Source organism: Saccopteryx leptura, chromosome X (genome assembly GCF_036850995.1).
Source record: "Saccopteryx leptura isolate mSacLep1 chromosome X, mSacLep1_pri_phased_curated, whole genome shotgun sequence".
Taxonomy (NCBI): Eukaryota; Metazoa; Chordata; class Mammalia; order Chiroptera; family Emballonuridae; genus Saccopteryx; species Saccopteryx leptura.
The window spans coordinates 131,841,985-131,869,416 of NC_089516.1; the positions used below are offsets into that span (position 1 = coordinate 131,841,985).

General features: G+C 36.8%; 1 protein-coding gene across 5 annotated transcripts in view; it reads left to right on the forward strand.

Moving 5' to 3' along the window:
* The window catches only part of LOC136385525 (integrator complex subunit 6-like), a 67,446-nt gene that overhangs the window by 33,197 nt on the left and 6,817 nt on the right, over positions 1–27,432 (forward strand). For 2 of the 5 annotated variants that reach the window (XM_066356532.1, XM_066356535.1), the window contains exons 4-14: positions 77–166; positions 405–588; positions 853–981; positions 3,177–3,340; positions 7,414–7,566; positions 11,109–11,241; positions 19,432–19,526; positions 20,534–20,644; positions 22,893–23,111; positions 23,977–24,100; positions 26,669–26,811. In XM_066356532.1, the coding sequence (XP_066212629.1) occupies positions 77–166; positions 405–588; positions 853–981; positions 3,177–3,340; positions 7,414–7,566; positions 11,109–11,241; positions 19,432–19,526; positions 20,534–20,644; positions 22,893–23,111; positions 23,977–24,100; positions 26,669–26,811 (1,545 nt within the window). Of the gene's footprint in view, positions 1–76; positions 167–404; positions 589–852; positions 982–3,176; positions 3,341–7,413; positions 7,567–11,108; positions 11,242–19,431; positions 19,527–20,533; positions 21,447–22,892; positions 23,112–23,976; positions 24,101–26,668; positions 26,812–27,432 lie in introns of those variants that run through there. The other 3 variants (XM_066356533.1, XM_066356536.1, XR_010747837.1) reach the window with 2 other exon arrangements.

Below are 27,432 nucleotides of genomic sequence, written 5' to 3' on the forward strand. Positions count from 1 at the left end.
TAGCAAGTGAAATGTAAAAGTTTAAATACAGTTTTATTACTGCACATGGCTCTAATACTTTTATAATGTATTTTAGGGGAGAAATCCATTTTTTTTAGAACCATCTATTTTAATTACCATCACAGATGGAAACAAGTTAACAAGTATGGCTGGTGTTCAAGAAGAGGTAAGAGATTTCATTTTATTAAATTTTCGTTTAAATGGCAGAGAACATGCAGCTATTTCTGTGGGAGGCATAAGTTTCTAGTTAAGAAAAAGTTTAATGAAAACTTCTATCTTGGTAATCCTTGAAAGATTGCTTCATTTAATTGAGTACATGAAAGAAAAGTGAACCCTTTAATTCTTTAACTCTTTCTTCTTATATGGGTTGTTATGATGAAACTTCTCAAATTTTGCCTTATCAGCTTCATCTTCCTTTGAATTCTCCTCTGCCTGGGAGTGAACTAACCAAAGAACCTTTTCGTTGGGATCAGAGGTTATTTGCTCTGGTGTTGCGTTTGCCTGGATTAGCTTCTACTGAGCTAGAGCAACTAGGCAGTGTCCCAACTGATGAGTCTGCTATCACACAGATGTGTGAAGTCACTGGAGGTACTGACAATATTTAATATTTCTAAAGGAAGAAGTCAGGGCAACAGGGTATAATTTTTCTTAAATGCCATATCCAGTCTTTACTTGTTTTCCTTGAGAATTTTTTTTAACTCTGCTGCTTAAGTTCATTGTTAGTATTATGTTTTCTGCCAATGTGGTTATTATGATTAATTGAAGTTATAGTTTAGAATTTCAAATGCTTCTGTTGTGAAATAGTATTTTATTTTATTAAACTTGTATTATTTGTTTTTCCTTCTGGTATAGGTCGCTCCTACTGTGTTAGAACACAGAGAATGTTGAATCAGTGTTTAGAATCTCTAGTTCAAAAAGTTCAGAGTGGTGTAGTTATTAACTTTGAAAAAACAGGACCAGATCCACTTCTTATTGGAGAAGGTACAGTAGATAACTCTGTTTTTATGCTATAGTGTTATCAGAGAGACCCAGCTGTGATTGGGAAGACATTAAACTCATCATAATAGACAATCTTCACCGTCCATATGCATTCAAGAGTTTATAAACATCCATCTAAACAACTATCATTTACTCGTTGCCTGAATATATATTCATTGCCTGATATATATATATATGTCAGGTAGCCAAATTCTAGCAACTTGAATGTCAAATCTTTCTTGGAAAATTCTTCCTTTCTCCTACCCCAGGGGTCAGGAACCTATGGCTCACGAGCCAGATGTGGCTCTTTCAATGGCTGCATCTGGCTAGCAGACAAATCTTTAATAAAAATAATAATAACGTTAAAAATATAAAACATTCTCATGTATTACAATCCATTCATTTCCTACCGCTCATGTTCATGGTTGTGGGTGGCTGGAGCCAATCACAGCTGTCCTCTGGGACACCACCAAATTTTTATTAGATAATGCGTCACATACACAGGTCATTGTATGGCTCTCACGGAATTACATTTTAAAATATCTGGCATTCATGGCTCTCTTGGCCAAAATGGGTCCTGACCCCTGCCCTACCCATTTCATATTCCCTTGTCCCAATGTTGGGGTGACACTGAATTATTTACTTCCCTATTCATGAAATATCTAGAAATTCACTACAGAGTATCAATTAGTTTTGATCTCGTGAGCATCAAATGTGCCAAGCTATCTTTATGAAATCTTCTGTTTGTTACTACACATCAGCAAGAGATGGTGAATGTTTATGCAGGAACTGCTACAGAAGAAAAGGGGACAAATACACAGGGACAGAAAAGCATATATTTCTGTGTGAAGCAGTGGATCCTGTGGTTACTGAACTTTTTGCTGTTTAGTTCCTAGAAATCTTTGAGAAACTGTTGTAAAAAGAGTGATCCTTTTCTCTAGAAAAAGTCAACATGGGCCACACACACAGTTTTATGTTTAATGTCAGTGGTTTCTTGGCCTCCAGTTTAAGATCACCTGCTACAGAAGACTGCGGCCTCACAGCCTATTTTAAATTAATTAAGTTAAACATAAAGGAAGGACATGTTTTATTGCTAACAGGTGATTGTTCAATCCACAATTTTGTGTTCATTACCTTGACATGAACTGGGAACTTTCATTTTGAGGACCTATTGGATTAGGTGTTGTATAAATAGCTCGGACTTTCTTTCTAGCTCCATTTGCCCTTTGTCCAGAATTGTTAACTGTTGAGATTCTGATGAAAGCTAAGAGTTCTCTTCTCAGAAAAATTCACATCCCCAGAATTGTGAGCTCAACTTTGGCGGGGGGATGTCTCTTGTTCCCCTGAAGCCATTATATGTATTCCCTAGTGCTCCATAGACCCCAATAAAGCTCTTGATCTAAAGTAGTTACTTGTTTAAAGTAATGCTTAAATAAGTAAATCAAATGATCCATAGTTTAGAAAAATTGAGACTCAAATAATCAAAATGTATCTTTTACAAATATAATTTAGATTGAGGAGATCACATTAAAGCTTATGTAACTCTGCCTTGCCGTGTTTGGCACTGGGGCCAAATGAAATATGCTAGTTTAAATAAAATGCATTCGGGATACATTATGCAGCATTATACAAGGTCTGTTTTCCTTGGAATTTTAATGGTGATGAGGAAACTGTAATGAATCAGTTCACAGCAAACTTAGTGCATTTGCTTTGTTTCTCCTTCCCCAATTATGAATATAGACTTTATTGTCTGCATTCCTTCTAACTTTAAGTGAATTGGATAGTTTTATTTTACATTTGTGGTGATTTGGTCTAACTTTAATAAAAAATACTTTTATCATCTAATTGGGATTAAAGAAAATCTAAATGGTATTTATGGACCCATTTTGTCAGATTCCAAGGAATGAACAATTTCATTTACCTGTTTTGGAAAAATAACTGTAGTGGTTTGGTGTGTTTATATGCCCAAATCTCAGAAAATTTAAAAATAATTTTACAATAGTTTTCCTTATTCTGCCTGTTTTGGTAAAAAAATAAGGGTAGGAGGTATGACGATGGGTCTAGTAAAGTCACTTTTTTTCTTCCATTTTTCATGAATCACTGTTTTGTACTTTGCTTTTAGCTGAAATTTTGTACAAGAAGATCAGCAGCTGTAAAAAGAAATTAATGCCTTAGTTCTGTCTTTGTTTAACTTTTAGATGGACTTACGGATTCATCTAGGTCAAGCAATTCGTTTGCTGCTCAACCATGGCATAGTTGTCATAAGCTCATTTATGTACGACCTAACTCTAAAACTGGTGTTCCTGTTGGACATTGGCCAATTCCGGAATCTTTTTGGCCAGATCAGAATTTACTTTCACTAGTAAGTATAAAACAAACGATAAACATCCTTCTGGATTTTCAATTTGCTGATTACAGTGAACTTTTTAAAATAGCTTTGACGCTTTTAAGTCATGCCTTCTATCTCTTGCCGGAAGTCTAGCTTGTACATAAAAGCAAGAAAGGACTTTCTATTCTGGCATTCTTTCTTTCTTTCTTTTTATTTAGACAATTAAATTTAACAGGGTGACATTGGTCAACCAGAGTACACAAATTTAGAGAAAACATCTCCACATCATTCAGACAGTTGATTATGCTGTATACCCATCGCCCAAAGTCAAATCATCTTCTGTCACCTTATATTTGTTTCTCTTTATGCCCTTCCCTTTCTTCCCTTCCCCTCTCCCTGGTAACCACTGTACTTTTATCTATGTTCATGAATCTCAATTTTGTGTCTCACATATTTATGGAATCATATAGTTCTTAGCTTTTTCTTATTTACTTATTTCACCCAGTATAATGTTATCAAGCTCCATCCATGTTGTTATAAATGATCCGATGTCATTATTTCTTGTGGCTGAGTGTATATGTGCCACATCTTCTTTATCCAGTCTTCTATTGAAGGGCTTTTTTGTTGTGTCCATGTATGTCTTGGCCACTGTGAACGATGCTGCAATAAACATGGGGGTGCATGTGTCTTTACGTACCCATGTTTTCAAGTTTTTGGGGTATATACCCAGTAGAGGGATTGCTGGGTCATAAGGTAGTTCTCTTCTTAATTTTTTGAGGAACCACCATACTTTCTTCCATAATGGTTGTACTACTTTACATTCCCACCAGCAGTGAATGAGGGTTCCTTTTTCTCCACAGCCTCTCTAACACTTGTTATTGCCTGTCTTGTTGATAATAGCTAATCTAACAGGTGTGAGGTGATATCTCATTGTAGTATTGATTTGCATTTCTCTAATAGCTAGTGAAGATGAGCATTTTTTCATATATCTTTTTGGCATTTGTATTTCTTCTTGGGAGAAGTGTCTATTCATGTCCTCTTCCCATTTTTTTATTGGATTGTTTGCTTGTTTGTTGTTGAGTTTTGTGAGTTCTTTATATATTTTGGATATTAGCCCCTATGTGAGCTATTGTTTGAAAATATAATCTCCCATTTAGTTGGCTGTTTGTTTTGTTGTCAGTTTCTTTTGCTGTGCAGAAGCTTCTTAGTTTGAATGTAGTCCCATTCATTTATCTTTGCCTTCACTTCCCTTGCCTTTGGAGTCAAATTCATAAAATGTTCTCTACAGCCAAGATCCATGTGTTTAGTACCTATGTTTTCTTCTATGTAATTTATTGTTTTATATCTTATATTTAAGTCTTTGATCCATTTTGAGTTAATTTTTGTGCAGAGGGACAAATAGTAGTTTTGTCAAGTTTCATTCTTTTGCATGTGGCTTTCCAGTTCTCCCAGCACCATTTATTGAAGAGGCTTTTCTCCATTGTGTGTTTTTGGCTTCTTTATCAAAGATGATTTGACCATATATATGTGGTTTTATTTCTGGACTTTCTATTCTGTTCCATTGGTTTGTGTGTCTATTTTTCTGCCAATACCATGCTGTGTTGATTATCGTGGCCCTGTAGTATAATTTGCAGTTGGGTATTGTCATGCCCTCAGCTTCGGTTTTTTGTTTGTTTTCTTTTGTTTTCCTTAGGATTACTTTGGTTATTCAGGGTTTTTTATGGTTCCATATAAACCTGATGATTTTTTGTTCCATTTCTTTAAAAAAAACATTGGAATTTTGAATGGAATTGCATTAAATTTGTATATTGCTTTGGATAACATGGCCATTTTAACTATATTTATTCTTCTTATCCAAGAATAAGAAATAGTTTTCCATTTTATTGTGTCTTTTTCAATTTCCTTTAATAATGCTTTGTAGTTTTCAGTATATGGGTCCTTTGCGTTCTTTATTATGTTTATTCCTAGGTATTTTTTCTTTCAGCTGTCTTTACCACTTGAGTTGCCCTCTTTGGATGTTAAATCAATATTATTTTTAATGCTGTTGCAACCTGTGACTTGGTTTTTTATTTCAGAGCAACTGACTTGATTTACATAGTATACACAATGTCTAAAAAGTGCTGGCATTGATTTTCATGTATATCCTTAGGAAAATGTGACTTGGTCTAAACATTGTATAGGTTCTAAAAACATATTCAAATCAAATTGGGGTGGTGAGCACACAATACAATATACAGATGATGCATCATAGAAGTATACACCTGAAACCTATATAATTGTATTATCCAGTATCACCCCAATAAATTAAATGAAAATAAAGAAACATATTCAATGTAGAGGTAATTTTACTTCTTCCTAGGCAGTCATTAGACAACTAGTGGAACTTTGGAGACATATTTTTTATCTTTTTGTAAGCAATGAACTTGTGTCCCTTGGCAACATACCTTCCAATGATAGGTAAATAAGCAATATTTTAAGGATGATCTCTAAGCAAGGACTTGCTTTTTTGTTCACTACATTTGGTAGAAAGGGGTTTGATTTTGTAGTTCTAGTACCAGATGAATTGGCTTTGGAAATAGGGGTGATGTCTATTTAAAAGGAAATTTATATGAATTTAATTCTCCCTTTCATCTTCCTTCCTTCCCTCAGGAGGAATGTGAGGTGCACAAAAGGATCACTACTCTAGTTTAGCACCTTTCTGGTTTAGCTGATCTGTAGTCTGCCTAAGTGTTAGAAATTTCTGACATGACCTGCATTTATTCCTAGATCACTATCTTTAGGCTCCTGTATTTTTTTTCAAGAAGGCCACAGAAGGCCTGAATGTTTGATTGAAGAACCATTTCAGCCCCTGCTGTGGGAAAGGGTAAATCTTTTCCTCCTTCCCTCAGGGCTTCAAGGTAGTGCCCTGGTCAAATCTCAATATCCAGTTAACTCTTAGCACCTTCAAACCCCAGAATGAATGTTGTAGGTACAAGGTTACTTCATTATAACCAATTACAGGGCTCCACTCATGTCTTTATTGCTTTCTTATACGTTTAAATCAATAAGCCAAAAAAATTTCTCAAGTTTAATTTAAATTAAAACCAGGAAAAACAGGAATAAAGAAATTCCAAGTAACTCACGCACAGTTTATATTACCATGCCTTCAGCTTTAAAAGCACGTGTGAGAGCTATTTTTCTCAGCTCCCAAAACATTTTGTAGGTTTGTAAGTCCTAGAAGCAAGTGAGCACATTTCTCCCTTTTATAAAGGAAACAGAGATGATTTGTTATATTCATATTAGCCTTATAGTTCTCAGCAAGCATACGTGGAGCCCTGTTTCACCTTGTCCCTGGGACTTGTCCTATCTCCTTATCTCTCCATATTGCGTTTGTTGCCACCATTTTTCTCTCTCTGGTGCTCTTCATTCTCACTAGCTGAATCTGTTGGTAAAATGGATGTTCCATCAATCTGCTCTGGCACCCCAGGCACATAGGCCTTTGCACCCCAAAAGCACTCCGAGCTCTAACTAATCAAGGCAAGGGTGTGGGTGTGAGAAATGCTATAGAAATTCAACTGGAAAAAATTATTCTGGACTCTACAGTTGTGACTGGCTCATTTTTTGGTCTCTATTTTGCCCTTTCTATGCCTTTACAATTTTTCATCTTACTTGTTTAGTGGCTCTAGCTCTCTCATTACCTCCCTAGAAAGCTTCATGGATTTCTTCTTCCCTAGCAGTACCTGGACTATCTGTAAGCTCACGGTACAAAGGAATGAAGAGCAGGTAATGCTTAGAGGTCATAAAATATATCTGAAATCCAGGATTCATTCTGCAGATCGTAATGACATCTTGAACGTATTCAAAACAGTTTTATTTTTATTTCACTGAAATGGTCGTTATGAGCATTTTCATTTACCTTTCCTTTTCCCATTGCCAAATAGATGGTAGAGATAAAGAATCTGAGTGCCCTCCCCCCACTGAAGCTATTGGTGATACCTAGAGATCAACAGCCCTGTTTCTCAAAACACTAGTCTGTATATCAGTGATGGTTTATAAAAAGGGTTGCAGAATTGTTAGAAATGTAAGCTCACTTGTAATGGACCATATTTTCCCTTCTTGTCTTTTAGCCTCCACGAACATCTCATCCTGTTGTAAGGTTCTCCTGTATAGATTGTGAACCAATGGTAATAGACAAATTTCCCTTTGACAAATACGAACTTGAACCTTCACCTTTAACTCAGTACATCCTGGAAAGAAAGTCACCCCATACTTGCTGGCAGGTACTTATCCTTACCTGTTAGACAAATATCTATAATCACTCTCAGATCTGGAAATTGCTTTAAGAAATTTCAAAGGTTAATCTGGGAATAATTAGACTGAGTCCATTAGTAATATTTCTCAAAAATGCTAAAAAATAACCAGAGACAAGCAAGTAATTGCACACTGATATGAATCATTAGCATATCCTACATTGCCATTTACAGCGGTCAAACTGATGAAGTCTGTATATTTGAGGATTTGGAGGATTCCCCTGAAGCCTATCAAGGGACCCCAGATTAAGTATTCTTTTTTTAAGATTTTATTTATTGATTTTAGAGAAAGAAGAAAGAGAAAAGGCAGGGGGGCGAGGAGCAGGAAGCATGAACTCATAGTAGTTGCTTCTCATATGCGACTTAACTGCTCAAGCCCAGGGTTTTGAATCAGTGACCTCAGCATTCCAGGTTGATGCTCTATCCACTGAATCACCACAGATCAGGCAAGTTAAGTATTCTTAACCTAAGGGATGTAATTCTATCTAGCTCTGGCTTCTGCAGCTGAAACAAGGTTTTCAGCCCTTAGTGTGAATTTGACAGATTGGAAGTATAAGATATTTTTGACAAAAAGTCATAAGCTCTGAAACTACTTTCTGTATTAGGGTAACATAATCAAACTGTTTTTGTGATACCAAGCATATTGGTGTATGTGGTGTGGATTTCACATGGACAAAAAGCAAATGCACATCCGCTGGCTCCTCCAGGTGTGATCCCTCAGCAGAGATGCTTGCTGATTTGTTACTAGATTCACCTTTGGATTTTAATTCATAAAAATCTAGACATGGCAGTCACAACCTTTTTATTGGATATAATAAGGAAGTCCTACACTGTAAGGAAGTGTGTTCTATTTCTAAACTATTTAGGACCACATAACAATCAGCAATTGTTAGTTTCTATTTATGCAAGGAACAGTTTCACACTACCATCTGTTTCATCCTAAAATCTGTTCCATGCTAAATTGCTACTACTTGTCTTTAAGATACTTAAATTCTCCAATGATGCTAAAACTGGATAGGAAAAAAAGAAATGGCTTACAGCAAGAATATAAAAGTGCAAGAAACAGAACAATCTCCTAAATATAATATTGAACAAAGACAGCAGACATAAAAGATCACATATCACATGACTTTATATGTTCAAAAAGAGGTCAAACTGATTTACTCTGTTAGAAGTCAGGATAGTGGTTTCTCTCATGGGTGCAGAGCAGTGACCAAGAAAGGACAGGAGGGTTTCTGGTTGTGTTCTACTTCTTGATTTGGGTGTTGATTACACACATGCATTCACTTTGTGAACTTATAATTGATGTACCTTTTTGAATGTATTTTGATATTTCAATAAAATATACCCAAAATGTACTAGAATAATAGAGATATGGGTAATGGAATGCTAACTTAAAGTCTAGAATTTATAGGTTTAAAATTTTTTTCAAAACAAACAAAATTATAAATTGGACCCTGGCCCGTTGGCTCAGCAGTAGAGCATCAGCCCAGCATGTGGGAGTCCCGGGTTCAATTCCTGCTTAGGGCACACAGGAGAAAAGACCATCTGCATCTCTACCCTTCCCCTCTTCTCTCTCTCTCTCTCTCTCTCTCTCTCTCTCTCTCCCCCCTCAAATGGTTTGAGGGAGTTGGCCCTGGGCACTGAAGATGGCTCCATGACTTCACCTCAGTTGATAAAATAGCTCAGTTGCCAAGCAACGGAGCAGCAACCCTAAATAGGCAGAGAATCATCCATTAGGGGGCTTGCGATCCCAGTCAGGGCACATGTGGGAGTCTGTCTGTCTGCCTCCTTGCCTCTCACTTAAATAAAAAAATTGCAAATTATACCTTTTCCTTTAAAAAAGCCTTCTTCTCTATGTAGCACATTCCTTGTAAATCTTCTCCAAAAAATTTAAATCCTGCCCTTGCCCCCTGCACCACCTTTCAAATGTGTCATATGCCTTTCTCCTGACCTATGTTACTTTGGTTTAGAGTAGTCTTAATGTTACTAATTAGTGGGTGTGGAAAAGGATAAGATGAATGAGGAGCCAAGAAATTTGACAAAATTGAAATGGAGACTGAATTTGAATCCTAGTTCTGCCACCAACTATGTGGTCTTGAACCAGACACTTAATTTTTCTAAACTAAATGGTCTCTGATGAATGCTTCAAACCACTAAATTTTATGAATCTGCAGTTGATAAGGAATTTGGAAAAACTCAAAGGGCTCAGGGGATTATGGAAAATAAGGAAGGTAAGAAGGAAGTGAGGGAAGAGAGGAAAAGGAAGTGAAAGAAGAACAAAGACATGAATTTTATATGAGTCATGTTTTAGCACAACTCATTGTTTTGTGGAATTATAAATCACTTAGGAAGGATTTATACTTATCTATAACTAAATGTAGCAAGAATTTAGTAAACTGATAGGTGATATTGCTAGTACCAAGAATTAGAAAGGTAAATGGATCCTGTTCTCCATCAGGGTTTAACTTGTCTTAAATGGTCCTGTTGAAGGGCTGGAACACAGAGAAAAAACATGGTAGCTAGAGGGTTCCAGCACAGAAGATCGAGTATACAGGATCTGGAAATATACTATATGTCAAATCAAGAATATCAATAAGGAATAAGATGATAGTCATATGGAATAAGGACTAATGTTTTAATCATTATTGAGTGCTTGCTCTACCAGTGTAATTTACATATAAATGACTTTCAAATGAACCAAAGTATCTCCTTGCTGCCTCAAATAATTAGCACCAGTGCCTGGCTATTCAATACTTACAGGATGAGCCTGATCTGTGGTGGCGCAATGGATAAACTGTCGACCTGGAATGCTGAGGTCACCGGTTTGAAACCCCGGGCTTGCCTGGCCAGGGCACATATGGGAATTGATGCTTCCTGCTCCTCCCCCTGTTTTATCTCTTTCCTCTCTCACTCTCCCTCTGTCTAAAAATGAATAAATAAAATCTAAAAAAATAAAAATAAAAGAAATACTTATAGGATGAAAAATGAGTAGTGAGTAAGGGAATGAGGCATCAAAGGGAAGTAGAGCAAGATTTACTAGTAGCACACATGAAGAATGTTAGCATACTCCTTTAAAAAGGTTGTGTTTTTATAATTGCCTGCTTTAAGCAAGGGGCCATGTTCCATTTTTCTAAAAGTCTTTACTCTGCTCATCACTTCTTTTGAGAAGTCAATTTGTTTTAATGACTGGTATCACTTAATGGTATTTCAGCTTTATTTTCCATTGTGCTAACCAAGTAAATATTTGAGTATTGTTGATGTAGACTGCATGCTGAATGGTTATTGCATAAGTACAGTTTCATTTCTTTATATGAGTTATAAAAGAATTGCAGTCTGAACATTTTATTTGATATGATATATTTGACATAGCCATAGTCTAGAAGCACTGTTTTTATTTTTAAATTATAATTAAATTTTACCATAGATATGGCTATGGAATGTTGCTGTGAGTTTGGTTTTATATAAAATCCTTATTGTCATAACTGTATATCACTTCATGTTATTCTCAGGTGTTTGTTACAAGCAGTGGAAAGTACAATGAACTTGGATGTCCATTTGGTTATTTAAAAGCCAGTACAACTTTAACTTGTGTAAACCTCTTTGTGATGCCGTACAACTACCCAGTTTTACTCCCTCTTCTAGGTAGGTAAAGTATGTCCTATTTAACCTTTAAAATACTACAAAAACAACCAAACAAAATACATGATGGGCTAAGCACTTTAAGTATAGTTAGAGTAATTGATGTCTGGATTTATAGAAGTCCAAAAACTGATTTGAATGGGTAGAATTTGCATACTGTTTTCTGTTTTGTTTTCTTCTTATTGTTTTACATCAAATAGAAGAGACAGTTAACCCCTGGTGTGTGATCCTTTTGCTGTTCTTTAGGTTGCAAGATTCAATGCTGTCACCTCTTCTCCCCAACCCCCAGTTTTAAGTGCACTTGCCTTTTACATAGACTAGTTTGGGCCAAAAAAAATATCATTGATTGGGATTAATGCTCCAAAGATCTGATCATTTTCTTCAGAAAACAGGGCTTCTATGAGGTATTGGCTCACACTTGTTCCTCAATAAATGAAGATTCAATGCTCCTGAGCATCTGTTTTAGGCAGGGTAGTGAGTTATGGTAATAGATATGAGAGTAAATTCTGCAATAACTGTAGTTGTAGAAGCTATGGTTTCCATGGCAATATTCTAAAAGAAACAACTCCAGAAGCTGAGATTTTTTTCTCATTTAAAGAGCCACATCTGTTTAGAGTAATATAATACCACATGGTATTCTTCGACTTGTAAAGTTGTAAGTATTTTTATTTAGTGGAGTTTCTTAACTTTTGCAAAAAACCAAAACTTTACTGAGTTTTAATGTAGTCATTAAAAGTATAATATTTTCTATTATTAGTAAAATAAGTCAGAGATAGACAGATATATAATTTCACAAAATAAGCAAAAAAGAAGCAAACTCACAGATATGGAGAACTTTTTGATGGTTTTCAGAGGACTGGATGAAAAAAGTAGAAGAATCAGGAAGTACAGATTCGATGTAAAGTAGAGCATAGGGAATCTAGTCAGTAATATTGTAAGAGTACTAGACTTATCGGGGTGATCACTTTATAAGTTTATAAATTTCTAATGACTATGTTGTAAACCTGAAACTAATATAATATTATAATGTCAATTGTAATTGAAAAATAAAAATTATTAAAAAAACAATATTTTTAGTGCTATAAATACTATGTGTTAAATGTACTGAAAAATCCATTTAAATGTTTCAAGTTAAGGCTAAGAGTGGGTCATCATAAATATATTAGCAGGCCTTGGCCAGTTGGCTCAGTGGATGGAGTGTCAGACCAGCATATGGACATCCTGGGTTCAATTATAGGTCCCAAGCACTGAGGATAGCTCGGTTGGTCCGAGTGTCAGCCTCAGGTGCTAAAAATAGCTTGATTGATTTGAGCGTCAGGCCCTAGACAGATTGCCAGGTGGATCCTGGTTGGGTCAGGGCACATGCAGGAGTCTGTCTCACTATCTCTCCTCTTCTCACTTAAAAATAAATAAGTAAATAAATAAGCATGATTGTTCTGTATAGCCTATCTACTTTAGTTCTTAGACTAATCTAACAGTATCCTCTAAAAGGATTATCACTGAAACGAAATATAGGTTATGTCTCTGAGATTAATAAGACTGACAACAAAAACTACCTGTATTTTGTGGATTTACTTACTCTTTTCTCTTAAATATACCTTTTGACCTCAGTTTTCACAATTATACAGTGAAATATTAGATTAGATCATCTTTACTTAGACTGTAAATAGTATATTATTTTTCTATTTTAAGTATATTATTTTTCTATTTTAAGTACACATTTTATTTTGAGATAATTGTATATTCACATGCAGTTGTAATAAATAAAGATAGAGCCTGACCAAGCAGTGGCACAGTAGACGGAGCATCGGCCTGGGTGCTGAGAACCCAGAATCAAAGCCCCAAGATTGCTGGCTTGAGCATGGGCTCATCTGGCTTGAGCTTGGGCTGACCAGCTTGAGCACAAAGTCACCTGCTTGAGCCCAAAGGTCGCTGGCTTGAAGCTCAAAGTCACTGGCTTGAGCCCAAGGTCACTGGCTTGAGCAAAGGGTCACTGGCTCGGCTGCAGTCCCCCAGTCAAAGCACATATGAGAAAGCAGTCAATGAACAATTAAGGTGCTGCAACGAAGAATTGTTGCTTCTCATCTCTCTCCGTTCCTATCTGTCCTTTTATGTCTCTCACTCTGTCTTTGTCTCTCTCACTTAAAAAAAAAAGATAGACATGACACCAAAAGCACAGACAACAGAAGCAAAACATCAAATTTAAAAACTTTTGTACATCAAAGGGTATAATCAATAGAATGACAAGGCAACCAATGGAATGGGGAAATTTTGCAAATCGTACATCTGGTCATTTTTTAGGGAGGCCTATTTTCTGTTATTCATATTGGGTGATTTCTATTGTTCTGTTTTCTAGTTCCCTCCATTCTTCTTTTGAGCCCACCCATTGAGCTTTTTATTTGGGTTACTGTGTTTTTCAGTTCTAAGATTTCTATTTATTTCTTCTTTATAGCTTCTACTTCTCACTTTCTATTTCTTTGCTGAAGCTATTTTTTCGTTTGTTTCAAGTATGTCTCTAATTGGTTATTGAAATATGTTTTATTATCATGGGTCCTTTAAACCTTTATTGAAATTTTTAACATCTTTGTCATTTTGGTATTGGTGTCTCTTGATTGTTATTTTGAATTTGTTTTGAGATCTTCCTGGTTCCTGGTATGATGAGTGATTTTCAGTTGAAATCTGAACATTTTCAGTTTTATGAGTCTCTGGATATTATTTAAACCTTCTGTTTTAGCTTGCTTCCTCTCACACCCTTCTGTCAGAGATTTTGAGGTACTACCTTATTAGTGCCCAGGGGTAGAAGTCCAGTATCACCACATAGCCTCTGTTGACACCCCAAAAAAGAAATAGCTCCTTATTATCACTGTGTGGGGATAAGAGTTCTGGATTCTCACTAGAATGATACTTCCATGGCTGAGAGAAGTAAGAGCCACTCGTTATTTTTTCCCATACGGTCTCCACTGACCCCATAGGGGTGGAGGTGACCTCAATACTGCAAGGAAATGGGAAATTTCTTTATAACCATCTTTGATAAAGTCAACCTGCCTTCAAAATTAGTATATAAAAATTCCCCTAACTAGAGTAGTTGGTCTCCCATCAGAAATTGAGATATATAGCACTTTATAATAGCAAGACCCATCCTCTAAAATTGATCTTTGCTGGTCTTACAGACAATAGAAGTCAGATGTGACCATGGCATAATGGTCAAGAGAAAGCATTCAGTTCTTTTTTTGCCTCAAACCTTCTATGCCTAAGTTGCCACATTCCCAGACTTCCTAATACTGTGTAAGATCAAATCTTGACACTGTCTTCCTGGTTACCTATTAGTCTGTATCACTCTATTCTCAAAATGCCAACTTCCCCATCTCTTTGATTTGCCTTCTAACACCAGAGAGACATGTGTGGCATTTGTTCCTGGTACTCTTTAACCTACAACACTGAGAATACAACCCTGCCTGGGTTATAATCCCTTTACAAATATTCCAAACCAGAAGCCCCAGAGGCATCTTTGATTCTTCCTACTTCACTAACCCTTCATATTCATTTCAGGGTCATTCCATCCTTGACTCAGTTCCCATTCTGCCCTTTGGCTTCAAATATCTATTTTTAGGCATTCTATAACCTGTATCTTCTAAGAAGCATAGTGTTCTTCACACTTCTGAGGCTGGAGATTCTTATGCCCATAAATCCCAAACTTGGGTTTCACAGTGAGGTTCTGAAGACACTCCTTACATTTCCACTGTTACTTCACTTTCTGGGTTGTGTAGCTTCTTCCATAGTGCTTAAGAGTATGGAACAGCATAGCTACCCTGTATGAATCCTGGTTCTGCTGTTTGCCAGCTTTATGACCTTGGATAAGATATGTAACCTCGCCTGACTGGTGGTGGCGCAGTGATTAGAGCATCAACTTGGGACCCTGAGGTCCCAGGTACAAAACTCCGAGGTCACTGGCTTGAGCGTGGGCTCAGCAGCTTGAGTGCAGGGCCACCAGCTTGAGCGTGGGATCAGAGACATGATTCTGTGGTCACTGGCTTGAGCCCAAAGTTCGCTGGCTTGAACAAAGGGTCACTGGCTTGGCTGGAGCCCTCTGGTCAAGCAATGTATGAGAAGCAGTCAATGAACAACTGAAGTGCCGCAACTGCGAGTTGATACTTCTCATTTTTGTTCCTTCTCCATACCCCACTCAGAAAAAAAAAAGATATTAATCTCTCTATTATTTCATCTGTAAAATGAGAATAGTGATAGTCCTACCTTGAGTTTAGTTGGGATAAAAGAATACAGTGAATTGCACAGAACTCACCTGGCAAATAGTAAGTGCTCAATAATGCAATTAGTGTTATTATTATTGTTGTTATTATTAATAACTATGTTATCTTAGTAGTTCCTGAAAGCACTAGTTCATACTAAAGGTATAATGTAAAGGCATAGGATGATTTTGCAGTGTTAGTGGGCAGGGCACTTGGTAAAAAGGCAAATTAAGTCACATACACTTCATAATGGCTGGGAACTGTGTTACTGTATATATATAGCACAATAGCTGTACATGAAAGTGAACCTTGCTTCGTTATCAGTTCCACATTTTCATCAAAGGTAGTTAAAGGGTTCATTATTGACACACTGAAACTTACCTGATTAGACATATGATGCTTAACTGGCTCGATGAATTATCACAAGAATCATGGTAGTAGAGCAGTAACCAGATTATCATAGTTGGCAAGAAGACTCTCATTTAGGAAATTATTTGTTTGTTGTTGTTCAGGATCAATATCTAAAGAACTTAAGGCATTTATGGCAACTTTTCTTAAATATATGCATTCAATTTGCTCTTTTTAAAATTTTTTTATTGATTTGAGAGAGAGAGGAAGGGAGGGCAGGAAGGGGGGGAACATCAACTCACTGTTCCACTGAGTTGTTCCATTTAGTTGTGCACTTACTGATTGCTTTTCGTTGGTACCCTGACCAGGGACTGAACCTGTGACCTCAGCACGCTGGGACAATGCTCTATCCACTGAGCAACTGGGACAGGGCCTCACCTGTTTTTAGTTAGTTTGTTTGTTTTACATCAAGAACTAGAGTTCCAAATTGAGACCAGAAGGAGCAAAGGAGAATAATAACAGAGGGAAGATACTTTGATGTGTGTTAATCACTATATATTTAGTCCTTTACAACTTTTACCATTTTTTTAAATTTTACACAAGTGTTTTCATGTACACAATCTAGTTCTGGAACAATCTTGTGTGGTAAGGCAGTTATCATTAAACCGATTTTATAGATGCAATGGAGACACAAAATGTGAATTTCTCCAAGCTCACTCAGCTAATTATGTGGCTGAGTTTGGACTCAAACCCATGTCTTCCTCCCTTTTGAAGCAGTGAATGGGGAGAAAGGAGCTGAAAGAGGAAATGTCAGTAGTTTTTGAGGTGATGGCGATATCATTTTTATCTTGTTCTACACTCACTTTCTTGTCTTTCAAATGTTGAGTAGCTGTTTATGACATCTTTACTATTCCCTTCTAGATACTCCATGTGAATGGAAATTTACTACCATGGAAATCATTTTCTGAGCTACAGAGATAGTGACTAAAGCACTGTCACCCTAATAGTTCTCTACCCTTAATTTAGACTGTCAAAAATTTTTTCTTCCTCCCATCTGTTTCAAAAAAATCTGACAAGAAGTAATTAGACTAAATTGGCTCCTGGGTAGACTCATTGCAAACAGCATTGTTAGAAATATTAAGACTATTATTGACTTTCATTATCAAACTTATTTATATCCAAATGTCTCTCCAGTCTATGGTATTTAAATTTGTTAGTTTCCAAAATCTGCCTAATTCCCAACAAGACTTCACATAAAGACACAGTATAACATTATATTACATGGTCTCTTTCTCATTCATTTCTGTCAAGATATGAATAGTTTTCTGGGAGTTGTTTTTGTTTGTTTTTGTTTTTTTCTTGTGGGAGAGACAGAGAGTAGTCAGTGAGAGGGACAGATAAGGACAGACAGACAGGAAGGGAGAGAGATGAGAGACAGCAATTCTTCATTGCGGTTCCTTAGGTGTTCATTGATTGATTTCTCATATGTGCCTTGACTGGGATGGGGGGGCTACAGCAGACCCAGTGACCACTTGCTCAAGCCAGCGACCTTGGGCTCAAGCTGGCAACCTTGGGGTCTCGAACCTGGGTCCTCCACATCCTAGTCCGATGCTTCATCCACCGCGCCACCGCCTGGTCAGGCAAGATATGAATGGTCTTAAAGACATGTGTGCTACAATGAGCCAGCAGTCTTTTCCGACCTTTTTTCTTTATTCTTTCTACCCTGTTCCAAAAGAAGAAAAAGCTTACATTTTATGACTTTGTTAATTCATTTAAGTTAAATTCAGCAGAAGTAAATAATTTATTATAGCTGTAAAAGGAAGAAAACATGCAGTTGCTCTTCTTAACTTGAAGTAATTCTGAATTTCAAAGAACAACCCTATTTTTAAAGAAATTATGCATATACCCTAAGAATGGTCTTATCATTGGAAGTAAAAGCATTTATTTTTGAATAAGAGACAATAAAACCTGAAGAAACAAAATAGAAGATGCATTTATAATGTCTTTGGTATATAGTAAGAGTAGCAGGTTCATGTTGCTGTCTGGGGATACCAATTTTGAATTATTATATTAGAAAAAAAAGTTTGCCCTTGGAAGAAAATAATGAGAGGCTTTGGAAATTTTTATGTGATATATATATATATAATGCATTTAGATTATTAAAATAATTACATTTAAGTGTGAAAAGTTTGGGTATTTGGTTGTTAAAGGAAAATACCTTTAGTTGTATTAATGAACATAGTATTCAAGAAACATGTTTAGTTGTGCAGAACTTAGACTTCAACGTAGCATCTCTATTTGCTTTTACTAGTATCATCACCCATTCTTATAACTCATTTTTTATTTTTCAATTACAGCTGACATAAAATATTATATTAGCTTCAAGTGTACAGCCCAGTGATTAGACACTATATAACTTACTAACTGATCATCCTGATAAATCTAGTATCCATCTGACACCATATATTATATATATACATATATTATTATTATAATATACTTCAATATACTCCCCATGCTCTGTACTTTACATCCCTGTGTGTACTCTGGAACTACCACTTTGTACTTCTTATTCCTTTCACCTTTTTTGCCCACCTCTACCACCCCTCCCATTTGACACCCACTTGTGAACTAATATGTGAGAAAGTCAATTTTGGGCCTAAAATGCCTGACCACTGAAATCAAAGAAATGAAAAGGGGAAAAATATGGCTAACAAAGTATAATCTGATTGTAAAGAATCCAGAACATAATTTAGAAGTTGCCATCATTACCTAGAAATTAGAGGTTTAGCTTTTGTTCTCATATGCATTCTAAAGTCTCTTACCTTATCCTTTCAGCAAAAAAGCATAACACTATTTATTTATTAATGAATAAAATATAATTGATATACAACATTGCATTAGTTTCAAGTGTACAACAAAATGATGTTATTTGTATATATTGTGAAATGACCACCAGTATAAGTTTAGTTAACATCAATCACCCTACATAGTTATAAATTTGTTTCTTAAAGATGAGAACTTTTAAGATGTAGTCTCTTTGATATGTATATTTTCAGATATGCAATACGGTATTATTAATTGTTGTCACTGTGCAGTACATGAGACCTGCATGACTTATTTGTAACTGGGAGTTTGCACGATTTGACCACCTTCACTTATCTTGCCCACTGCCCCATCCCACCCCCACCTCTGGCAACCAGCAATCTGTTCTCTGTATCTATGAGTTCAGTTTGGTTCTTGTTTCTCACATCCTCTATTTTAAATGGAATATTCCATCAAGCAATGCCTATGGATTCTCTGTCAGGTGGAAATTGCTTCAGTAGAGTTACCAATATGTAATATATTTTATGTAGTTTCATAGACAAAAGAGAATTTATAACTTGAGAATTTATTTTATTTTCTAGAAAATTACTATATATAATTTTGGCAAATAGTACCCCCCCAAAAGATAAATAAATTCCATTGAAAAATTAATCTAATATAATTAAAACTTGAGATTTCTCAGAAATGATATCACAGGTGTGGATTGCTTGATTTAGATCTTAGTCTTTGAGATTGGAATAATATAATATTTTATTTTTATTTTCTCTTACAGATGACTTGTTTAAAATTCACAAGCTTAAGCCAAATCTGAAGTGGCGACAGGCTTTTGACAGCTACTTAAAAACTCTGCCTCCATATTACCTATTAGTATGTATTTATCTGTATATTTGTATTAACTGTATCAATGATGATTCTTGTCACAAGAAATGTCAAGGAAACAAAAACTTTACCCCTGAAATATTGTTTTTTTATTTACAAATATTTGTGTCACCATTGTCTTCTCAAATTATGTATAAGAACTTGGAGATATCATAGTGGCACAAAAAGAACTGTTTTGTTTCTTTAATTTCCTTTAACTGCCATGGTTATTTTTATAAAACACATCTGTATTTCTTTTATTAAAATTAATCTTGTGAAATTGAAATTTTGGAACTTAAGAAGAATAGGTCTAGATTCATATGTTATATCAACTTCCCTTTTTAACTCTAGAAATTCTCAATATAGAGTTTCCTTCTGAAGACATATTTATTTATTGCCTTGTAAATGTGTCTTAGACACAGCATGAAGTAGAGGCATTGGTGCAAGGGCCAGATCCAAATGGAGGAAAAGATCAGTTGGCCTCATTTGGATCTTAAAATTTGAGATACATATTCATGATGATTTTGAACTGGTCACATAATCTAAATCAAGAGTTATCAAAATCATTTCAGAGGTGGATGTGGTAAATTTTAACTAACGTTTCTAGAGGTGAAAAGGCAGAACCATGGTGTCTGGTGTCACTGGGAAGAGAAATGGGGGTGTGCTTGTAAATACCATGGCAGTATATATCCCATGGCAGGAGTGGGGTGTACAATAAATTGCAATATGAAATAATTTTATGACTTCGGAATTAAGACTGAAAGCAATTTACCTGTTTGAATATGTTGTTACTTGCTCTTCTTATCCCACTCTGTTCTGATTTTTATTTTTTTTTACTTTCTGCTCTTTACTTCTCTGCTATTTTCATTGCCACTTTTTAATGTTCCATGTTTGGTTTTATGTGCAGCATCTTGACTTCTAAGAAATGAATCATGTCCTTTTGCCCCTTATAACTGAACTTTGAGTATTTTAAGATTTATTCTATTCTTACTGTTGTGTATTTTGTTTCCTTATAGCCATTAAAGAAAGCACTAAGGATGATGGGAGCTCCAAATCTGATATCAGATAATTTAGATTGTGGACTTAGTTACAGTGTTATCTCTTACCTTAAAAAACTCAGCCAACAGGTAGTATTGGTAAAAACAAACAAACAAAAAACAAAAATCCTTTGCCCTCAGAAGTGCATTTCCTTATTCTCCAGTGTAATTGTAATTTTTCAGATTAAATGTGTGTATATTTCTACACTTTATGGATTACTACTAATGTGATTCTCTATGGCTTTTGGCTTCACCATCAAACTGCAGTTAAGGGTCTTTCAGCATCATCTGAGGCTGTGCCATTTCTCTTTTTGCTTGCCAGTTTGTCCTACCCCCAACCTGGCTGATATTTTGTGGCCTAAGAGGGGCAGAGGCTGAACAGAATTATTTTATGGGTCACATTTTGTTTGTCCTCAACCTAGTTTTTCCTCAAATCACATTGGGCTAGAGCACCCCTTTATTAGGTCAGAACATTGAGGCATGGTGTGATTAAATGACTTTCCTGAAATTAGTTTTAGGCAATAAATATCCCTATGCTTTTTCTGGAAGAGGGGGAGATAAAACCAGCATTCCTCATACCAGAGGGTGATAGGCCCTAAGGGGACCTGAGGAGTGGAGTTAAGTCTCCTCTCTTCATGCTCTCCATCTGTTCCTTTATACCCACACCTCATTTACCATTTTCCACCTTGTCCCTTGCCTGCCCCTCTCTATTAGTACCTCATCCTCCACTCACCCCTACTTACCATACTTCTCACCTTTACCTAGCCCATTCTTGCAGGGTGGAAATGTTTAAGAACTACTGACTTAGAGCTTTACTGCCATACAAATGTATTATGTTATATGACAGAATCATGCAGCAGCTTTACTTTCCTATACGCAGAAGTACTCCCAGGTAGGGAACAATAGTAGCATTTGCCGTGATTTACAGTGCTTCAAGTTGGATATGTCTAGAAATTAGGCCTTTCAAAATCAGAGAGTAATATGCAAAAAAGTGACAGGTTTTATAAAGACCCCAACGCCTTCGCACTTTGGTATGCTGACAGCCTTGTTAAGAACTGGCAAACAAAACTTAAGTGTGCCCTGCAGTTTGCCAGCTCCCACCAGTCCAGTGTGGCCAGAAATGCAAAGAAAGGAAAGGCCAACCCATATTCTGGTCTGTCAAGTGTCCCCTTAACCTCTTTTCCTCTCTGCTGACATCTTTTTGTCATTAAAGTTTTTTTGGTTATTTATTTATTAGTGATCTACTGATTCATATATTTTTATTTGATGTTTACCTTAAGCCTTTAAGGCTGTGTCAGCGGGGTGTGGCCACAAGGAAGAATAGTGAACAGATTTGAAACTCATACAAGTTCTGGGACCTTCTGTGATGCATTGCTTGTATAGTTTTATAAATATGAGCTTTCAGGACAATTTATAGAAACAGACCCTTCATTTGCTTTCATCCCTTATTTTACGACTTAATTTTTTTTTAAAAAAATAAACTTAATTCCAGTAAGTAAGGAAAATTAATGAATATCTCTAACCAAACCACAAAGAAATTCAAAATTATTTTGAGGTTTCTGGACATTGGTGGAATTTTATCTTTTCTAGAAAAAGAAAATATCATTTCTAATTTTAAATAGTTATAATTACTAATTTAATAACTATGTCACCAGTGTTTCTTGAATTATCTCAGATGTATGTAAATCACAAAATATGCCCCATATATGTTACAATATATTTGCAAGCATTATTTATCAAAATGTTATACTAGTGTTTAGTAAGAAGACGTTTTTGTTGTTGTAGATCAGTAATAAACATTGAGCATTTTACAAATTATTAATTATTAATTAGTAATATTTGTTAAATTAAGCATTAATTTTCGAGATGGTTCAAAGTTAGAAATAAACACTTTTATTTTTTTCAGATATAATACCAATCTATGTAGTCTGAATTTTAGCCCTAGTTTACATTTATATATATGGAGTCTTACATACACTTTTATGTCTGGGTCCAAAATGAATATGTAGACTAGATTTTACAGTAACAAAATGTGATTTTAATTGTCTATGAATGTAACTGTTATCTATGGTTTTCATTCCTTCCACCATCCAATCATAATTTTGAAACAAGACAAGATTTTTTTTTAAATGTATTAAGTTATTTGTCTTCCTAGCCCCCTGCCCATTTGCTGTGGTAGTACAGAGAAGCACGGGAAAATGTTTAATTACCCATTTTTCTGTGATTTGCAATTGAAAATTGTTCTGTGGGGTTTTTAAAGTATTATCTTTCTTAATTAGTAAAAATGATAGTGATAGTATAGATTTTTTTTATAATATACTGTGTACTTTCATTTTAGACCAAACTAGAGTCAGAACGAATTCTAGCATCAGTGGGGAAGAAACCTCCCCAGGAAATTGGAATTAAAGTGAAAAATCATTCTGGAGGTGTTGTGTCCTTGACTCACAGTAAAAATTTTAGAAAACTATTGAAAGAAATCATAGGGGAAACTTCACCACGACTGACAGAATTGAATAACAAAGAATTTGCTGGCTTTCAAGTAGGGCTCTTAAACAAGGTAAATTATGATATAAATAGTTTGTATTTGTTTGAACTTGTCTGATACATTTATGCTTCTCACATTACTTTAGTTTTGAAATTATTTAATCCTGTTTTGGACCATATAGTTATAGATGAACCAGTGTAGGAATTATCCTGCCAGCAGATGCCAATATGGAAATAAATTTACAAGGTATGTTTAGGGGCAATGTCTGTTAAAGATAAAGGGGCTAGTGAAAAGGAGTAAGCAGGGAGAGCCTTCAGATTACACTGCTGATCTAGCACTGGGAGAGGAACGGTTATGAAGAGCCTCAGACATTGGTGTAGCTAGGACAGAGTCTTGACCAGCTCAGCAGACCTCTGGCATCAAGGTTTCCCACAGAGGAAGTGGACGTTGAGCGGAAGTGGCCAGGTCCTACCACCCCCATCATTCTCAGTCGCTGGCAGGGGGCATCCTGGGAAGAGCATAGCCTCAGCTCATGCTGCAGCAAATCCCTAAGGCAGTGCAGCTGCAGGTGCTGGGCTAACTGCATTCCCCTCGGGATCATCCGCTGCTTCCTGCATAGAGATCCCAGCAGTTCACCTCCAGGGTGCCAAAGAAGCACATCTAGATTATAAGTGGTGGGTCTGCAAAGCCACCGCAGGCATAAATCTCAGCATTTGATGTGTTAAATTACTTACTTAAAAAAGAATGTTCCTGGTGGCTTTTAATGCTCCGTGAATGTGTTCAGAACAAAGCCAGCAAGTGTAAATCTTCCACCAGGAAAATTCTGCTATAGACAATTGTATTGAATGAAAATTCCAGAGTCTTTTACTAACATTTCTAAGAGGGTTAAGATCTGTTTTTCTATACTAAAAGCCTATGTTTGTTTCATTTAAAATAGGATTTGAAACCTCAGACATATAGAAATGCTTATGATATTTCACGTAGAGATCTTTTAGACCAGTTAACCAGAATGAGATCCAACCTGCTGAAAACACACAAGTTTATTGTTGGACAAGATGAAGGTAAATGAACACAAAAGTTGTTTTTGTTGATTAGGAAAATGTGAAGGCTGATGTAAATGAAGATGTTTATTACATGATGAGGTTATTTTGTGATATTTTAATGTTTAGAATGACTATATTTACTAAATCCCTTTATCTATCTGGGCACAAGTTTATTGTTTTCAGGTTTGAAGAAAAGTGTACATTAATCAGTGCATATTTTACACTACCCATAATTTAGCTCCTATAAGCCTCAAAAAAATCCCATGAAATACAGTATTTTATGTCCATTTTATGGGTATGAGAACTAAGAGTGAGCATTTTTTATTATTATTATTATTATTATTATTATTAACTGAGAGGCAGGGAGGCAGAGACAGACTCCTGCATGCACCCCAACCGGAATCCACCTGGCAAGCCTTCTACTGGGCAATGCACTGCCCATCTGGGCTCATTGCTCCATTGCTTGGCAACCAAGCCATTTTAATGCCTAAGGCGAGGACATGAAGATGTTTGCAGTGCCCAGGGCCAACTCCCTCAAACACTTTGAGCCATGGCTGCTGGAGGGGAAGAGAGAGAGAGAAGGGGGAGGGGTGGATTGTGTACCCTGACCAGGAATCAAACCCAGGACTTCCACACACCAAGCCAACACTCTGCCACTGAGCCAGCCAGCCAGGGCTGAGAGTGAGCATTTTGGCAGTTTGCCCAGGGTTTATGAGCTGGAAGGTGGCAGAACCTCAGACAGATTTCAGAAACTACATGCCTCAACTCTAACTAGATCACTCAGCCTATTGTGAAAAATTCAATCCATAAATCTTCAGTTACATGAAAAAGAAAAATTAACCAGGTAGTTTCCAGGATAATTGGTGAGAGTGTACAATTTCCCTATAGTCCATTTTATTCATTTTAAACAGTGTTATTTTTGCATTATAATGTGCAAATCTTAGCCTAACCAACCTACCAAAATTATGCACCAAGTTTTCCCCCCCTTTTCAAACACTCATTTTTATTTTTAAGAAGCTTAACAGGGCCTGACCAGGTGCTGGTGCAGTGGATAGAGTGTCGGACTGGGACACGGAGGACCCACCTTTTAAACCCCAAGGTCACCAGCTTGAGTGCAGGCTCATCACCTTGAGCACAGGGTCACTGGCTTGAGTGTGGGATCATAGATATGACCACATGGTCAATGACTTGAAGCTCAAGGTCGCTGCTTGAGCCCAAGGTCACTAGCTTGAGCAAGGGGTCATTTGCTCTGCTGTAGCCCCCTGGTCAAGGCACATATGAAAAAGCAATCAATGAATAGCTAAGGAGACTAAGGAGCCACAACAAAGAATTGATGCTTCTCATCTCTCTCCTTCCTGTCTGTCTGTCCCTATCTGTCTCTCTCTCTCTCTCTGTGTGTCACACACACAAAAAGAAAGAAAGAAAGAAAGAAAGAAAGAAAGAAAGAAAGAAAGAAAGAAAGAAAGAAAGAAAGAAAGAAAGAAAGAAAGAAAAGAAGTCTAACAGGGAAATAGAACCTTATCAAAGGAGATATATTTTTATCAGTAAGATATATTTTAATCGGTAAGGCATAATAAGGAAGCATAAAAAAGGCTTAGAGTGGCCCTGGCCAGTTGGCTCAGCGGTAGATCATCGGCCTGGCGTGCAGGGGACCCGGGATCGATTCCCGGCCAGGGCACATAGGAGAAGCGCCCGTTTGCTTCTCCACCCAACCCCTCCTTCCTCTCTGTCTCTCTCTTCCCCTCCCGCAGCCAAGGCTCCATTGGAGCAGGGATGGCCCGGGCACTGGGGATGGCTCCTTGGCCTCTGCCCCAGGCGCTAGAGTGGCTCTGGTCACGGCAGAGCGACGCCCTGGAGGGGCAGATCATCGCCCCCTGGTGGGCAGAGCGTCGCCCCTGGTGGGCGTGCCGGGTGGATCCCGGTCGCGTGCATGCGGGAGCCTGTCCGACTGTCTCTCCCCGTTTCCAGCTTCAGAAAAATACAAAAAAAAAAAAAGCACATAAAAAAAAAGCTAAGAGTGATTGAAAAAAGAGTGAAAGAAAAAAAGTAAATGATTAAAGCTAAAACCCTAAATGAAGATGGGATTTTTAAATATATTTGATATGCTTGCATTCTTTTTTATTTTTATTTTTTTCAATACAGCGAATTTTGTGGGGAGGGGAGGACTTTTCCCGGAAAAGAGCCTGTAGATCTAATCAAACTCTCCAAGAGGTTGAGGCCCATTAGCCAAGGTTCTCTGGATAATAAGACAATACCACGGAGCCTAGGCTCTTCAAAACACAGAGAAAATATGGTGTTTTGAGTTGAGATGGTGGTATAAGAGATGTCAATCCACTGTCAAACCTGGTTTGAAGGGTAAGGGAGTTGTTCTTGAACTAATGACTTGAGCTCATAGGCAGTAGTGATGATAGACTGGTAGAGAGTGGAATAAAGAGAGATGATTTTAGTGCCCAGAGTGCTAAATGTAAGCTTTTAGACTCTGAGATGCCAATATACATATTGCTAATCAGTCTATCATCATGTCCTCTCAGAAGGACCCTACACTTAAGCTATATAGCATCTGTTTCTTTTCTGATGACTTTGCAGATTCCCTTCATAGTGTTCCAGTCGCACAAATGGGTAACTACCAGGAATATCTAAAGACGTTGGCTTCTCCACTTCGAGAGGTTGATTCAGATCAACCCAAAAGACTGCATACTTTCGGCAATCCATTCAAACAAGATAAGAAGGTAGGATGCCTATTTCTATGTCTGCCTAAATGGTGCTAGTCTTACTATAATTCATCTCTCCTTGGCCAGATCAGAGATTTTCCTGTTTATGTAAAAGATGGAAGTATGACTCCAGAGCTCTTTGTCAATGAAAACTGGGAGCCTCCTGATGCAAGATTGTCTTGGTTGAAGAAAATAATAGCTGACATTTATGGAGTACCTAGTAGGAGTTAGTGTTTGAAATAATCACATTTCATGTTCACAACTACTCTGCAGATGAGTATTACCATCTGCCCTTTAATAAGAAATCAAAGTTCATAGTGGTAAAATGGTTTCCCCTAAGTGACACAGCTGATAAGAGCCAGGGTTTAAACCCATATCTCTCCAGCTCCAGAGTCTGTATCCATTCCCACCTCCACATCCTAAGTAATTTAATATTGAGGTCACTATTTATTTCCTCTGTTTCCACTATTCAGATGTCTAGTGTTCTATCTGGTAGTGGTGAAATGTTCCTCTTGAAATATGAAGTACAAAGTGATGTTGCTTTATTTGGATTGTCCTACTAGAGATCTAAATGTGAGGTGTGTGTGTGTGTGTGTGTGTGTGTGTGTGTGTGTGTGTGTGTGCATGTGCATGACAGAG